The sequence below is a fragment of the Euwallacea fornicatus genome, chromosome 16 (assembly GCF_040115645.1).
Source record: "Euwallacea fornicatus isolate EFF26 chromosome 16, ASM4011564v1, whole genome shotgun sequence".
NCBI lineage: Eukaryota > Metazoa > Arthropoda > Insecta > Coleoptera > Curculionidae > Euwallacea > Euwallacea fornicatus.
In genome coordinates, this window is record NC_089556.1 from 2,652,123 (window position 1) to 2,669,326 (window position 17,204).

The window sequence follows — 17,204 nt, forward strand, 5'->3', positions numbered from 1 at the left end:
TGAAACGCTTACCCCGTGTTTGAATAAGATTAATTTAATATGCTATAAGGTATACAAAATTTGTCTTTATCACAATAAACAATGACGACGGAGTTTTTGAATATTTCGGGATGCAATTCCAGTTTTCTTTGTTTTCTCAATAAAAAGTGCATGGTGGTTATAGTATCAATAGTGAATATGGGTTTCTTTGATTTCATTTTGAGCTGGATGCCTATAACAATAAACAATAAATTCACCCTAAAGTAAAAAGGCACCATTATTTAGGTTGTAATAATAATCTAACAATATTCATTAATTATAAAACTCACTATGTCGTTACACCCACTCAAATTCATTGGACATTTAACATTAATTTAACTAAATATACTTTCATAATCGTATTTATTTAATATTTTTGTATATTTCGTTATATAATGAAATATGAGGCCTAGTTGTACCGCAGCTGATTAATCTAGGATTAATTTTCTCATAGAATTCTGGCAAAATTTGGCTACACGTATGAGGTTAAATCACTGCTAATCCATGTAAGTACAACTGGACCTAAATAGTTCTAGCTATAATTCGATTTTTATTATTAATTTATTCGTCTGTGTGTACATACTTTATACCATCACTAACCAGTCCCAAATAACATTGAACAATAATTCGAACACTTTTCGATTTCACTAAGTACTTATTTGGTTTGGCATAATATAATTTTGAAAATTCGCTCTTCTTGCAATTGACAACAGTGTTACTAAGAAAACCAAGCAATAAGCTTATTACAAATTAGGACATAAACGTTACAACACTGTACACTAAGCACTATTCAACAAATATTTAAAAATGCAAATTCTAGAAAATTAGAAAACTGTTTAGATATTATTCGGTTGTACCCTACTCTATGGCTCCCGTGGCACTTTTATTTCCTATTTTAGGTACCATCATAGCACCACCAATTGGACATTTCCGATACCCCTTAAAAACTTCTGCTACATATTACAACTCACTAAACACTAGGCCGGATTTGTTGTTTTGACCGGAGAACGTCTCCTGCTGAGTTGTCTCCAAAATCTCCCATTTCTATTGTCCTACGAAAGACTTTTTCTTCAAAACTCACTCCGCAGTACTTATCTACATACCTTTAAACCCTTAGGAATTGCATTGCAATCGCTGCTACTACTTTCAGCACTGCTACTAAAACTCTCAATTTGGTTCTCAGGAAATCGATCATATATTCTTCTTTCTGATCTTCGTACGTTGAAGAATTCAAATCTGAAATTTAAGTATTTAGAAGATTTCTCTGAAGTCTTAGAAGCGACGTAGCTACATTCTGATGCTCTTGGTGCGTTGTATTCGTTCAATATTAGCGAACTTGACAGATGGTTGAAAGTGCCGAAACAACAAATCCGGGTCCTCCACCTTAGACCTGGTACTGTTATCTGCCAAGAGGGCATCTTCTGCTGCCTCCACTATCTTCCGGTAACTCTCCGATCGCGGCATACTCGGAGAGGGTGGTACTATCTGAGAATCGTTTGCTTCTACGTAGCATTCTGTAAAATCAATTTTTAAGGATAAAAATCATTGCACCACCGACCCCCTGCTCTCCCCTCAAAAAATTATACACACCCTCTGCGTCTTCGCAATCCTTCAGCACTCCTTCCAGCTGATTCCTTAGTGGATGATTCTGGGTCATCATTACCTGTCCTACGTCTTCTTCCTCGCTTAAGCAGTTTTGATTGGCAAGAAGATGCGTCAAATCGTTTTGCTCGATTCCGGCAACATCCGCTAAATATGTGTCAGCAGCACTTCCATTTCGGATGTCCTGCCCGCAAGGGAAGATAGTCAAAATAGTTTTTAAGGTTTTACAAAAATCCCTTAAATTTAATAACTAATAAGCATCTTTATCGACTTCTCATGAAATCCAATTCAATACTTACCTGTCCAGAGGATCCGGATGGCGGGGATGTTGGATCTGAGGAGGGAGAGGAAGAGCTTGTTTCGGAGAAATCTTCTTCAATGAGCGGTTCTAGGGTTCTTCTGGGCAGGAGCCCTCTTAATATTGCTCCGGTAATAGGGGGAGCCATTAGGAGCTCGTCCATCATCAATTCGGTGTCGTCGAACGTGTCTGAGGAGTAGGAATCGTTGCTGGGCTATAAAGGGAATGGAAAATGATAAGGGGATCAATCGATATAGACACTGTTAGTTTTTATTACATTTGAAATAATAAATTACTTACACACAGCAGCTGAATCTATCTTTCACTATTAGACCACCACATAACGAAACGCAATAATTAGAAACTGAAAGTCACACAAAAAGAAAATAATACAAATAAATAAAATGATGACGCATGCAAAGTTATTGTCATAAGTATCCATGCATTAAACCTTCAAAATGTTTTTTCAACGCTCTAACCGAAAGTTTTCCCTCAAAATTGGGAGAATTCGGCGAATGAGGATTATCATCCAAGTCTCCACTAGTCGGAGTGCCCCACACTTCCTCCCCAGAAGTACCTCCTGAAGTCTCCTCTTCCAAAGCCTCTTCCCCATTTACGTGATCATCCGTAGGCTTCAAATATCTGTCAAGAAATCCTGCACCTTTCCTATAGTCTTCACCTATCTTCTCGAAAAACGCCATTTTTTCAGCCACAAAACTTCCAGCACGTGCAGTCCAACTCATCAAAGACGAATTATTGAAAGCCTCATTGTCGATCCCAAGATCTGTGTCACTTTCTGAGAGAAATATTTCAATCACATCAACAGTATTTAGGACTTAAATTACCTTCAGAAGAATCGTCATAATGGTTCTCATAAATCTTAATGCGATCTTCAGATCCGCAGCGTTCTAGACTGGAGACAGTTCCATATCTTCTGAGTGTTTGAATTGAGCTGTTAAGAGAGTGATAAGGGTGTTCTTCAGTTTCTGGAGATTCGTCAGGGGAGATGTCTACATTTTTGGAGTTCCTGCGACAATTGCATACAACATTTTTTTCTCCTTCTCCACTGTTCACTGAGTTCTCCGGAGTTGGAGGAGCTACGGATATTTCTGGCGCTTTAAACGGGTCGTAGTTCATCAGGTCTGCGACAGGATTCCCGCATACTCCTATGTTTTTAATGTAAATTAGAATGGTACTAAAGAGAGAATGGAGACTTGCCAAGCAAAACGATTCCTCTCCAATCGCTAGAAGCTGAGTCTTCAATGTGGGAAGCTGCATTTCCATTGCAGTCTTCTTTATGGAGCTGTTTATTGACCAGGATGTTGGAGATGCAGTTTTTATGGCACTGACGGCATACTGGGACGGCTTCAGGTACTATTGGGCTGGATCTCACTGTCACCTAAAGAATTTCAATAATAGTACCAAAAAAGGATGTAACGATAAAAGAGAAATCCACCTGGCTTTCGTTGGTGGTACTTTTGGACGGACTTTGATCTTCTTGGTCACTCAAAGTGATTTCCTCGCACATGCTTTCGTTTTTTTTTGGTACACGTGAACATATATTACCTAATACAAGAAAAAATTAATTGATCCTTCAAATTAACCAACTGTCTCCTCACCGATCGCGTCTACCAACTGCAATTCCTCGCTCCTCTTCCGCAACTTATCCTCACTCCAAACTTCATCCACTTGCTCAACCATAGGACTCTCATTAGCATTATCCAATTGCCCTTTCATCCATTGTTCCAAATGAATGGCGTTGCATTTTCCATTAAAGCTGCTCTTTCCCATTTGCTTACACTTATGCTCAATTAGAGTTTCCAGTTGCTTCTTCACTTCCCGGAAATCAGAAAGTGGCTCGCTGTTATCTCGGGAACTGGCTAAAGTTTGGGGCTAAAAGATGGCGGCTATTAAAAGCGTATTTTAGTTCGCGGTTTATGCACTTTGGGGGTATTAGAAATGATTTTACTTACCTATTTTACTGGGAAAGTTTAAGATTATTTGAGATTTCTAGTACCCCCAGATTATATTTGCAGTTGTGCTACTCTATTAATAGTGGCTATTAATCTAAGAAATACCCAGATATTGTGAGGGCTTGAGTGCTAATATATGGATATTTGTCAACTACGTAAAAATAAAGTTTCTAGACAAAATAGTTCAAGTAAAAAGCGATTTTAAAAACTTAAAGCGTTTATTTGCAAATATATTACAATATCGGTAACAGTAAATAGATAAACTCTAAGTTCAAGACAAATCTAAGAAACTACCAAGAAATTACGCATACACTTTGAAGTGAATTAAGTGATTTTGGGTTTTTCAGTTAATTTATCCAATAGTGTATGCGTCATTGCTCTTTAATAGGTATAAAAATAACAATATTAGCTTTTTGTATTTAAGGTAGGATTGGAATTTAGAGGTATGTAGGAAGGTTGTGCTTTAAAACTCCTGTATTGAGGCGGATTTCAAAATTTGAATGAAACCAAACACAGGGTGCCCCAGTTTTATTTAGGCGTTAGAAGTTATCCTCTCTGTATGTAGATATTAGATTAAAAGGTCTAGGCAAAAAGTTCGTGTTTGAAAAATGGAAATAGGAAAACTAAATATTCACTTATATACAGAGCGGCCATTATCTGTTTGATTGTATGAATAGCGTACGTATCCCTAGAAGTACGAATTTCAGGCAAAGCTGGTAAAAAATATACAGATGTTTTCGTGACGTATTAAGACTTTGACTGAGTTGATAAATTCAAAAAATTATTGAAAACAATTTCTTTTTTTGAGGAAAATGAGTGGTGGATCAATGAAATTTGAACACCCTGTATCCTCTTTAGCATGTACACGTAACATCCTGTAACACTCGCAACAAAGTTGTCGATGGAATGTAAAAAGTATTGAATTTTTAATGTTTACGCAGATGTACATAGGTACAATTAGTATTTAGGGTATTTATTTGGTATTGAAATCTGAGTCAAAGCTCACCTGTGAAATAAGGGGATAAAAAACTTACTCTTTCTTGGGCATATTAACATAACGTTAGTACATTTACAGAATTTTATAAAGTTAATTTTGAATCATTCTGTATATGTCTTCAAAACGAGAAGTTTTCACGTAGATTGGTCAAATTCTACAAGGATGCGGGGGAAGGAAATTTAGTGGCTATAGTGAGTTAGATTATTTGTTCGCTAACGCACTCAACTTCAAAAAATTGTATCTCATTCTAAGTGTATCGTTTACGCGTCAGTTGGCACAGAGAGAGTTTCTTTATTGCTTAAAAATTAACGAAGATTTTACAATTGATTGGACAAACGCCATTGACGTGCGTATAACATTAAGTAGCGACCGCTAGTGAGATTATTTCCTTGGTTATGAATTGGAATACAACAAATTCTACATGATTTTGAGTGAATGTCTCACCCATTTTAATTAGTAGAACTATTTTCCTCAAAAATTTTGAATATTTCACTTGGATAGATCGAAAGCCATGGGCGTGCCAAGCGAACAGGTTAAGTTGTGACTGCGATCTAATTAATTTTCAAAAAATTATTTTTAGCATGATTGTCGATTCGTAAATTATATTTTGCTCGAAAAAAAAAGAACTCCTGAGAAGCTCAGGTGGATCGGTCAAAACTCATTGGCGTTCGGAACGTGAAAGCTAAATAATATAAGATAACTACATAGATCCTTTAATGAGTTATGAACACGATTTTAAAAAATCAGATTTTTAATGAGCTTATAGATAAATATGATTTCTATTTGTAAAAACGTACAGATCTGTTATCTCTCTGAAATCAAACACAATTTTTTTATCTCTTTCTATACAAAACTATCTATTAAAAACAGTTTTTTGTTCATTCCACTGTAAATCGTTTACGAGATATTTAACTTTAAAATAATCGACGATTTTCATTTTTCTCTGGCAATCTTTAAGTGGCAATCAATTTTGCATAACGTTTCACTCAATTTTGACTACTAAGCTGAATTTATATTTTTTTAAATAAAAAAAGTTACCCATGCAACGGAATAGATACTGGCGAACCTATATAAGTGAACACCTTTTAAGGGCTGCTTTCTTAAGGATAAACTTTTTTCTAACACGTAGCTTCTAAATAGAATTTGAACACCCTGTATATTTACTTTGGCATCAAGGATTCTTGAGTTACCAACAAAAATTACTAACAAAATTTGCAATAAGCATCAATAACCAGAAAAGTCAAAAATCATCCCCGTGAGCTATTTTTCCACTCAGTTGAGACAGACCATCAATATTTAAACTGCTCAGATCATAATCGAATTGACTAACATCCCAAATATCATCCCTCAGGTCGAAGACCCTGTCATAACTATCATCAGAATCATCAGATACTTCAGTGCTAGGAGTGAGGATGGCACTAGGACTCGGTGCTTCGCCTAAAGAAACCTTCATAGGCCCATCTTCACTAAAAACCTCATCACTAGGGCTTCGATTATAAAACGAGGATGAGTCTAGAGTACTGGGAGTTTCACTGCTCTTATTGGACGACATCAGCCTTGTCGAATACCCCACAGAACACTTCGAAGAAGACACGCAAGTGGGTGACCCAGTGGAAATCTTAGGGTACCTTTTATTGTTCACTTCAAGTTTCTCACAACGATTGTAAGAATCAGTTGTCTGTCCCACTTCTTGAGTGGGGGAGCCTCCAAGCCAATTCTCCTCCATCTCATCAGAAGAAATTCGAACTCTACACGACCTCATTAGGGTTTTTGGTTTGGTAGGGGAAGGAGATGTGTGAGGAGTGTCATGTTTAATTAGCGGTGTTGCCGCAGTGTCAAAAAAGGCGACGTTGCCATGTAGTAGACGCACCTGCCTCCGGAAGGAACTGGTTTCAATTGATTGCAGGGTGCCCACTGAAGAGTGGATCGGTACATCCGGAGACTCCATTGGGGAACTTAGAGCACTACCATCCAGGCCTGAATTTAATTGGAAGCTGCGTGCGCAAATGCAAACAACTAAGTTTTATAAATTGAACATCTGGGAATTCGATATGTCTTCCGAGGTGTTCACTCTAGACTAATTCCTATAGAAACTCCTCTATAAACTAACCGGATGGTTAATAATATTTTTGAACAATGAAGAGAGATTTGCTATGTCACCAGACTATAACTATATCTAAAAAACGATTTTAACGACCAATAAAGTCCTACTTACATTTGCCTTTGGAGGAGGTTCTGCCACACAGCCTTAAGTTCAGTCGTAGGCGCGCGCAGGATCACAGTTTTCTTATTCGAATTCTTCCTTGGGGTTCTGGTAAGATCAGGCCCGCAGTGGATTGTGGGACTTGAGGCCTGTCTATTGGCTTCCGAATTTATTGATATTCTAAATTCTGTATCTACAATGCCCTTTCTACAGGTCCGTTTTGCGGTTCTTCCCATGTACCTACCTTTTTTCCTAACATTAAAAAACATATCAGTAATATGAGCTAAAGGGATGGGCTCTTCTGTGATAAATAAAACTCTATCTCTCGAGGCTTTGGCAAATAGAATCAGGTCGCTGAATAGAAGGGTCCAGTATTGTCGCACATTGCGCCCTTCCACCCTCCCCAAATCCCCGCCAAAGATCCATTGGCGTCCGGGCTTGTTCAGAGAAAACGGCTGAGAAAGAAATTACGCACTCACCTAAAGATTATCGTAATTAAGTAAGAAGGAGTACAGTACCTTACATTTAGTAAACACCAATCTACTCTCTAAATCCTGCATTGAGAGCAGAGGACGTCCTTCCCCGCAAGGCTCCATTAACCCTCCTTCAGAGGTAATCTCCCTGTAAGTAATCTAATAGCACAGATTTGGCATATCCACTTGAATTTGTAATTATTGAAACATACCTGCATTTCATGGACAACATGCCCTATCACAGAGAAATCTTCGTGTTTAGGAGAGGTTTGCCCTTGTATAGTGATAAGAAACTTCAATATTTCTCTATAGTGTTCTAGAGGCTTATGAATGAAGGAAGTTAGATCCGGCCTCCTCCTGGGCACTGTTGGGCATTGCACAAATCTGCACAGTAAATTTATTGTTTTTGGGCAAATCAGAGCAGGTGATTGCGTACCTACCTAACAAAATCTGAATTAGAATTTTTCATTTTATTGGCTAAAACACAATCAGCTTTTTTAATCCCCGCGCAGTATCTCTTGTAGGCCGATTTTATATCGAGGAGTTTACACTGGTAGACTCTAGCCAATAAGGCAGTGTCCATCTCACCATCCTCATGCACCAAATGGTCCAAAATGTCTTCAGTTATTCGGAGAAGCTAAATTTCACCTTAATTAAATTAAAGGGAAGTGAATGGTGGTTTGGAGTACCTCCTCGGAATTCTGGAAGAGCAGTTTATGTTCTGAAGGAGTGATTAAGTCCCGTCTTTCAGCTAAAGCTGAGACAAATCTTGTTGTGGCGAATTGCAGTGCGGTGGCGTATTGCTGCTCTTTGGTTATTAGTTGGTACATAGCGCGCTTCCTGCCCTCTTCAGGGTTGGTTGAAGGTTTCTGAGAAATCGGAAAATATTTCTGATTTAGTAAAATAGCGCGGCGAGTTATGGCCCAAATTTTATCAATCGAAAGAATTGATAAACTCCCACAGTTTTCTTGGTCTGGCAGAATGATGGCCGTTATCCGCTTTTCCTTTTTTACCTCAAAAAGGAGGTTTTATGTTTTTTTTTCAAATTTTGACATCAAGGTATTCATCTAGATTTCCTTTACAAGACGGATAAAGTAATTATTAGAATCTATAAGATTATTCATTCCTCCAAGGGGTCAGAAACCCTTTAACTGTATTGCATTGCTTCACTGGTCATTTTATTCAGAAAAACCGGATTTTGCTTTAAACGTTAATTTAAATACTTATTAACAGCTTCTTGGTTGAAAATTATTTTTCGCGCTCTTCTGCTCTCATCAAATTTAAATCCTCGCCTATAGCCTCAAAAAAACGCTTATCACTCAAAAAATTCATAAAAAAATTAAATTCAATTTTGAAATATGAGTCCAAGTCAACTTATAGAATATATGGATAAAAGGCTTACCTATTTTTAGACAAAGTGACTGTAAAATTCATTTCTGCAGATACGTAAGTGCACCTGCTTCAAAATTACGTCTGGTTTACAGATAAAGAACTTTTAATATTGGTGAACTTATTAACGCCCTCTAACTCAAAAACCCAACCTTCCAAACTCACCTCCGCATGAATTCTTTTCTCACATCTCTATGAGCAATTTAACTTTTTTAGAGAATAGACACTAAGGAAGCAGGGGCACCTGCAAAAAGTGATTTTACATGAACTCTGTCCAAAAATAATAAGCAATTTTTTTATCCATTTTTCCCATATGCTGTCTTGACTCCCATTTGATAACCGAATCCTATTTATTGTTTAATTTCTTGTATCATCTGCTTTATATTGTAACTTTATACGGTCAATTTCTTTTTCTGTTCATCTGTAAAAATCAATTGCAATCAGTGGAATGGTCGCACGGCAGAGTTGCTTGCAAATTTCCATTCGACAATTTTATTACTTTTGCAAAAACGTTAAAAATTCGAAACTTCCTCGCAAAAAATAAATTTTCTATTTAGCAATTTGATGTACGAGTAACGTCTCCAATGAGTAGCGAATAAGTAAATGGAGAAATTAATGAATTGCGTTAATATGAGGTATCCAGCTCTGAGAATTGCCAGGTTCAGGCATTCGAACTTTACTTATTCGAATTGCTATAGTGTATCTGACGCCTCTCAAAAGATAAATCATCATGCCAGATTGGCGATCAATACTAAAAATACAGAAAAAACAAAACTTTAAAAATAAAAAACTGTGTATTAAAAACGCATAAATAAATTAACAAAAAATAGAATATTGGCTAACGTAATGTAATAAAAAAAAATAGACACCTACAAGACTCGAAATAGTGAAAAATAAGCAGTATTAGAAAACATCTGTTCAAGCCTAAAATCATGTGCCTACACTAAAGTAAATAATAAATATTCACAAACAATTCACGACTCAAATACTGGCCTAAGGAATTTAATTTCCCCTTCTGAGCATCTCCAAAAAAGAATTATTAAATATGATAAACACAACTTAAAATAATAATATAATATTAACAGTATTTGTACAAAAGAAATGAAAAGACTTCTCTTCGTGTCAAGAATCTGTCGACTTTACTAAGAGCATGAAATTAACGAAAAATCCTGAATTGGCCCACAATTCTTTGATATACTTGAGAACTTCACCGGAACGATAAATTGATACGTTAAACTAAAAGCCCATCACCAACCTCCGAACTGAAGGTCACTTGAGGAAGGTTCAACTTCCTCCTCCTGAAGTCGACAGAAGCGGTATTAGTTGAACACACTGTAGATGGTCTGCGTACCGTGGTCACCGCCGAGGTACTGCTGGGCAAATTCACGTTGCTGTCAGTCCGGAATGAGGTGGGAGTGACGATGGTGGTGGACTTTTGATGGACACTCGGTACTGAACCGTTGCGAGAAGGATTTCGACGGAATATTTCCAGGGTTAATTGACTTCCATATGACCTGGAACAAAGGCCATAAATCACGTAAAGCCCCGCTTAGGTGTAAAGTGCACGAGATTACTTCAATTAAGTTTCTGAAGTGTGAAGTTTCGTGCGGCTTTATGAGAAAATCCGCCATGTGTAATTATTCAATTTGTTCTAGAAATTTTCTTTTTCGTTCGATATTTTTAGGATTTATGAGGTGTTACCTAATAAGATTGAGAATATCGATCTCAGGCATCATCACTACGTTGTGTTTGTCGACGAAGATGATATAGTCTCCGGGTAAAATACCAGCTCTCTCAGCAGGAAGCCCCTTTTCCACCCTTTCGATTCGGGGGGGATGGGTCCACACCACCGAAAACCCGAATCCCGATTTGGCCGGTTTGGAAAGCCTCTTCGTTTGGGTAAAAGGAGTCCTAAACATCCAGACTATTAAAATCCAGGGAACGCTAATCGAGCTGAACGACCTACCTGCCGAATTTATTTCCGGTAGCCTTTCGCTGCAGCGCTGCAGGAATAGCCTCAGGTCCCTCGATGGGGTCCAATTCCAGGTAACGAAGGAAAAGGTGTTCGTCTGCATATTTTTGCTGCTCGTTTAAAATGGCCTTGTTTGTCGATCTAAGAAATGTCTTATGGTGTGTAGGGGTGAGAATTGTAAGGCGCAATTAAAGTAAAATTACCGTTTCAAGTCGTTGTCGAAGCCGTCGAAACTGAGCACTTCCTCGACTACGCTTTCGCTGCAGCAGCCCTCTTGGTTGGTGTCCCCCATTTCGATGACCTGGTGACCGGTCACGTGGAGGTCACTTTCGACCAGGTCATCGGTTAATGCGATGTTGCCTGACCGACCCTCTGATTGCGGTAACAATCTGTAACGACCCTCGATGATCTGAAAGGCGAGACGTCGTTAAAGCAGGAATATTGATGGTCTCTAGAATCAACGCATCAACGCAGGTTAGTAAGTAGTGGAGTAAGTGTTCTAATAAATGGCGCAAATTGCAGGAGTTAAAATATTTTCGTTCTGAAGGGATAATTTTTTTAGAAAGTTCACATGGGGGACCCTTTGCTGCTATGGCGACCGGAAGCGACCTTCAATAATCACAAAGATTATTTAATTGCGAGGTTACATTTTTCCAATTATCCACATGAAATTTACAGGTAGCAAACGTCCAATCAATAAGGGAAACGACCATTTTTACCGGAGACCTAATATCCGCATTCATTTGGGATTTTACAGACAGTCCGGAAACAATTTCCTGTTTTACGATGTTTTTCCAGACTACGTAGCTCCGCTTAATCGTTTGTCGAATTGTCCCTTGAAATTCAAAAAAAGTTTAGATAAACTGATGTGAGTTGGGCATATTTTTACATATCCGTCGTTCAACAAATAATGGTATTAGGGGCTCTAAACGGATAATGAGAAAGGTAATTTACTTAAAGGTTAACACAATTTTTATTAGGTGCCGACACGCAAACGTTCAACACGTAACGCTTATTCCGTAGCGGAAATTTGGATAAAAAGTCTGGAAGTCAAATATAAAAAAAACACGGAAATAATTTCTGGAAATATGGAAATATTTGCCTCTTAGCTTCGACATTTCCTATTAGGTCGAGTGTATTTGATGGCCAATTACGACAGGTTCGAAATATTTTGTCACCAATTTCAAGGGGGTAGTTCGCTGTTTTAATTTGAGGGATTTACGAAGTCTTATGAGACGTTAAAAAAATCGAAATCCCAAAATTGCGAGCGACCAAGGGATTAGGGTCTCCTCGAGGAACATTCGGTCCCTTCGTCACGTAAATAATGATTTTTTACAGAAATTTGAATTTCTTATGGTAGGCACGAAGGAAGAGTCGTGTGTCTTTCCAAGCTGGGTCACTTGAGTCGGGGAAGTTGAATCACCTCTATTGCTCCATTGCCGATCAGGTTGTGAAGACTGATGCAGACTGATTATTTTCGAATACAGGACGTTTCTTAAACATATCACGCAATTTTAAGGAGATAGATTTCAAGTCAAAATAAGAACAAAAATCTTCGCTTCGTTCCCCAAATACACTACCGAATTTTAAAAAAAAAACTCTTTTTTCGAACACTTAGATCGGTTTAATTAACATTTTCCCAGTTTAATAATAATACTCTAGTGTATCTTTTAGACATATCAGATTTCGTCTAGTAATTTCAGTACCGTGCCCACAGGACAGGTCTGTTGGGATCTTACATAAAATTTGATTCACCGAATGTCTCTCGAATATTTAGAAAACACCCTGTATATTTAGGGAATGTTAATGTCTAAATCGTTTTTCTTTGACCCCATTAACGCCGACGAAATCACAGAAATCCTTTTAGATATTAAAAACGTACACGCTTCTGGAGACGACGCGATCTTTATTCGGATTTTAAAGAGGTTTCGTATTACTGCATTGGGTGCCAAGGCCGAGGTTATTAATGTTTAATTTTTTTATGGTGATTTTCCTGCATTTTTGACATTTACGCTTCTGCTCCTTCTCCTTAAAAGAGCAGATCGTTAATCTCCCGAGAATTGCTGACCCATTGCCCTACTTCTTATCCTTTCCATAAAGATCTAGATTTTGATAAAGAAGAAAATTATATCATTTCTTATTAGAAACAACATCTTATCGGCCTATCAATTCATTTTTCAGAAGTCTAAAAGTCTGTACTGACGATACAATATTTGCATTCTTCGAGGATTTACAATATATCTGAAGACGGATGAAGAAAATTCTGTGGCGGCACCGTTGCTTCCTGTGCACGTTTAAAAACAACTATTTTAGCTCCAGATATCAGATTTTATCTTCCAAATATAGTAACATAATGATAAGTCGTGTGTTGAGAAAATTGGATGTTATTAACTTATTTCTTTCTTGGTGCCGCCCTGCAGCCAAATTAAGATTTATGAGCTATTAATATCTATGATAATCAGTGGCGAACTGCGTTTCTCATACTGTTTTTGACGGCTTTTATTTTGAATAATAAGCGACGCCTTTGGCTTTTGCCGTTTTTTCCCTTCAAGCCCTTGTTGGTTCGATACTTTTTTTAAAATTAATAATTAAAAAGTTCCAATATTCATAAAGTTCAGTTGAGTTCTTGGATTCTTGGAGTTTCTTTTTAGAAATTTTCAAAAAAAAAGATTATGAATTAGCGACGACATGTTCCCTTCGGGACTTGTGAGTATCTCCCTTAAAAAACGCAGAAGCTTGGTCTGCCACATTTTTTGGGGCACACTGTATATTATAGGGATAAGATCTAATTTTATATAGAGGAAAAAGCTCACCCATTTTACATAAAATATTTTTTTTCAAAAATTAAGAACCAGAAAATTAAAAGAGGAACATTTATAGCGAGAGATCCAGTTCCTGGAAGGATCGTTAAGGTACTGAAAGCCATTTAACTTGTAGTGAAATCCGTTATACTTTTGAGGCAGATGATGATAAACATCAATAATATGCGATAGAAAGGGCGTCTAAGATTACCATTGAGAATTTGCATAAACAAAAAGTTTATTGAATAAACTTGTAAATTTTTGATAAATATTACAATAATTTGGTGCACTTTTGCCAAATTTAGAATTATCATTTTGGAAAATAGGTGAAATACATTTATAGCACTATTCTAATACAAACTACATATATAAAGAAAAGCAATATAGAAAATTCTGACCTACCTTCTTGCAGACATCCTGAGCATCAAAGGACATGCATCCTAAAAATTCGCTGCTCCTGCAACAAGAAACCCTGTATGTAGGATATTAAAGTACAAGTTTCATGAGATTGCACATTAGCATACGAATTCAAGTTTGAAAAAAGTCTGATGTAAAAAAATAACAATTTTCTTAAATGAAACCGGTGACTGAACGCGTTTCATTTTATTACTAGGTACGTTATGACCGCAGGTCGCGTCATTTTAATAACTCGGCAAATTGTGCCAGTAAAAATAACGGCTTAGAGAATATACCGCGCACATTGAATATGCTCAAATTTATGCCAATTTCTTGTGATTTCTTTATCATACAACGAGATTTGAAAGGGTTGTAAAACACTCATTGGGATATGCTATTTTCTAAGTCATGCACTTCCTAAAATTCCGAATCCAAGGTATAACGTTGTTCTCCTCTGACAACTCAATCATCTGTCCTTCCCACCATTCTATATCTGGAAAGCATCCCCCCAGTTTCGCAATCTACCCCTTGTTTTTCTATGCGCTTATCTTTAAAAGAATTGACGCTATCTCGTCAAAAACACATTCAAAATCGTAAATTTCAGTTTATATAACGGCCATCCACGTCTTTCCGTTCTAGTAACCGATCACCTTGCATAGAAGTGTCGTTTTTTAGACCCTCTTCCATTCTGAAGCGAAAAAATACAGGTCAGACAAGGGTGAAACAACTTTTTATGCCGTCTGTCGAATCCAAGTCGCCAGAGATGATTTAAGAGCACAAGGAAAGGGTTTTTTCGTGCACGTGGTTTTAAGGGTAAGTTCGTAATTATTGTATCTACCCACATGATTTAAATGGCCCAAAGAAAATCGTTGGTAAAGGGGGCTCGTCATTGTTTTGCCTGGACAAGAAAAAATTGAAATAATCGCGTGTTTCCTGATTGCATTGTAGTGGACTCTTGATACATTAATTTATCCCCGGCTTGACAGCCCCGACCGCAATCATTAAAGTTGTTTTTCGGTGGGTTAGCGACCATTTTTCCCTGCTCCAATAACTTTCGAGATGGCGATAAGAAAAGCCTTCTAATTTGTCGTGTTAAAGCTATGAACCCAAATTGCCCTTCTCGTGGGAGACTCAACGATTTTTCTCCAACGAATTCTTCCATATACAGGGTATCAATTTGAAAGCGTCCCATTCCTATTATCTCGAAACGAGATGGATTTTTAAAAAATCGCCGAAACACGTCCATTTTTGTTATCGAGAAGGGACAACTTTCACGTAGAATTCACTGCGCCTTTTTCAACCCTCTATCCCCTCAACCCACCCTCTCAAATAACTTAAATAGTGAAGGGAGTTAAGCAATACATAATTTTAAAGGACTTTTCATTCTTTACATTTTGGTTCATCCTTCATCACATTTCATGGTTGCGTTCCCAAGTTAAGCGTCTTTGATCATCTAAATTCATTTTTCCCATTAATGTTTTGATAGTTTCAAACTACAATTGTTTATTCAGACATATTGTATGATTAGGAAATTGTTGTAATAAACTTCTGCATAACGGTTTTAAATTATAAAACGAATAGTTGTTATTGATCTTTAAGAGGAACACGTTCAAAATTGGAGATCCTGTTTTTGGCGATTTTAATTTATTAGTTGTTCAAAATCTTCTTCATTACTTTCCACACAATAATAAAGCCTAGTTTGAAACCCTCCTCCGACATTTTCAAATGCCGCTTCTGGAATAGCCCTGCTTACCTCTGTGACTCTCCTTGTCAAATCGTCAATATTATCAGGCTGGATTTTGTAAACAACCGATTTTATATGCGCCCTCAAAAAATAATCTAACGGCGTTAAGTTTGGTTATCTTGCAGGCCGTTCCCTTTTACCGATCCATTTGTCGGAAAATCGGTCACCCACCCATTCTCGCGCTAAGTGAAAATAATGCAGTGGAACTCCATCTTGCTGAAAATGTATTTGGTCGTCTTGCAAGATGTTTCCACCAATTTGATCTTCCAAATGAATTGTTATTAAAGGGTCAATTACGTTTTCAATTAAGTTCAAGTGCAGACCTCCAGTTAATTTTTCTTCAACAAACGAAGATCCTAGAGCGGCATTTCCAAGAATACCAGTCCAAACGTTAATTTTCTTTCCGGCCACTGTGTAGCACCCTCTCTAAAAGAATTGGGATTTTTCGTTACTACAATATCGGTAGTTCTGTTTGTTGAGCTGGCCATTAAGGAAAAACTGCACTCTTCACTGAAGCAAATGTGTGTTAAAAAAATTATTATGATTAATTAAGTTAGTCATGATGTCTGAAAAATCGATTCTTCTATAAAAATCGACGTCGTAAAACTCCTGTAGAATTTCCATTTTGTAGGCATGAAATTTATTTAATTTCGGTGCTTTTCGTAAAGTTTTATCTAACATTCCAGTTTGATTTACGACCGTAGGCCGTGAATTGCTGGTTTCTGCAACGAAGGTTCTCGGAATCTATGTTTGAGCACCTTCATTTAAAACACGCTGAACAGCCCTTTTTTTGTTTGCAATTGAACACGTTTCAGTGAATTTTTTTATTAACTCTTAAACGTATGTGTGACTCACATATGAATTGACATTTCTAAGTTTAAACCTTGCGCCGTTCTTCTTGCGCGTTTTCCTCGCTCCTCATAAATAAAAATAATTTCAATTCTTTGCTGAATTATTTATACCATTTTTAAAATTATCCACAATAACACACGAATTATCTCAATAAATTTTAACTGATTTGAATACCTAGCAACATCGACCAGTACCACAGGTAAGTACATAACATTTTCGCTGCAAGATAATATCAAAATTTATCGAAACGGCATTCCATTATAAACAATAAAAAACTGATATTCTACGTAGATGTTTCTTTTCGAGGACCGAGGAAATTTATGATATTGATAAACATTTGCTTCAGTGATTAATGCATCTTTTCTTTCGACGGTCGTTTCGACAAACAATAAGGCAGTAAGTTAGTAAATAGATTTATCACAACAATTTCCTCATCGTAAGAGACGTTTAGAACAAAAAAGTCTTAGTTTCAACAATATGGAAACA

The 17,204-nt window shown here is 37.1% G+C and overlaps 1 protein-coding gene across 2 annotated transcripts in view; it reads right to left on the reverse strand.

Annotated features, from left to right (window-relative positions):
• Positions 1–18: 18 nt before the first annotated feature.
• Positions 19–17,204, reverse strand: part of PsGEF (Protostome-specific GEF) — a 33,401-nt gene continuing 16,215 nt past the window's right edge. The window contains exons 5-26 of one of the 2 annotated variants that reach the window (XM_066291419.1): positions 14,129–14,183; positions 11,129–11,334; positions 10,920–11,066; positions 10,655–10,864; positions 10,209–10,467; positions 8,254–8,433; positions 8,005–8,201; positions 7,777–7,948; positions 7,610–7,723; positions 7,336–7,546; positions 7,104–7,284; positions 6,759–6,882; positions 3,538–3,811; positions 3,375–3,484; positions 3,141–3,317; positions 2,764–3,088; positions 2,398–2,714; positions 1,920–2,132; positions 1,609–1,804; positions 1,310–1,532; positions 1,122–1,254; positions 19–1,070 (exon numbers count right to left, since the gene is read on the reverse strand). In XM_066291419.1, the coding sequence (XP_066147516.1) occupies positions 996–1,070; positions 1,122–1,254; positions 1,310–1,532; positions 1,609–1,804; positions 1,920–2,132; positions 2,398–2,714; positions 2,764–3,088; positions 3,141–3,317; positions 3,375–3,484; positions 3,538–3,811; positions 6,759–6,882; positions 7,104–7,284; positions 7,336–7,546; positions 7,610–7,723; positions 7,777–7,948; positions 8,005–8,201; positions 8,254–8,433; positions 10,209–10,467; positions 10,655–10,864; positions 10,920–11,066; positions 11,129–11,334; positions 14,129–14,183 (4,099 nt within the window). In that variant the 3' untranslated portion in view covers positions 19–995. Of the gene's footprint in view, positions 1,071–1,121; positions 1,255–1,309; positions 1,533–1,608; positions 1,805–1,915; positions 2,133–2,397; positions 2,715–2,763; positions 3,089–3,140; positions 3,318–3,374; positions 3,485–3,537; positions 3,812–6,758; positions 6,883–7,103; positions 7,285–7,335; positions 7,547–7,609; positions 7,724–7,776; positions 7,949–8,004; positions 8,202–8,253; positions 8,434–10,208; positions 10,468–10,654; positions 10,865–10,919; positions 11,067–11,128; positions 11,335–14,128; positions 14,184–17,204 lie in introns of those variants that run through there. The other variant, XM_066291420.1, reaches the window with a different exon arrangement.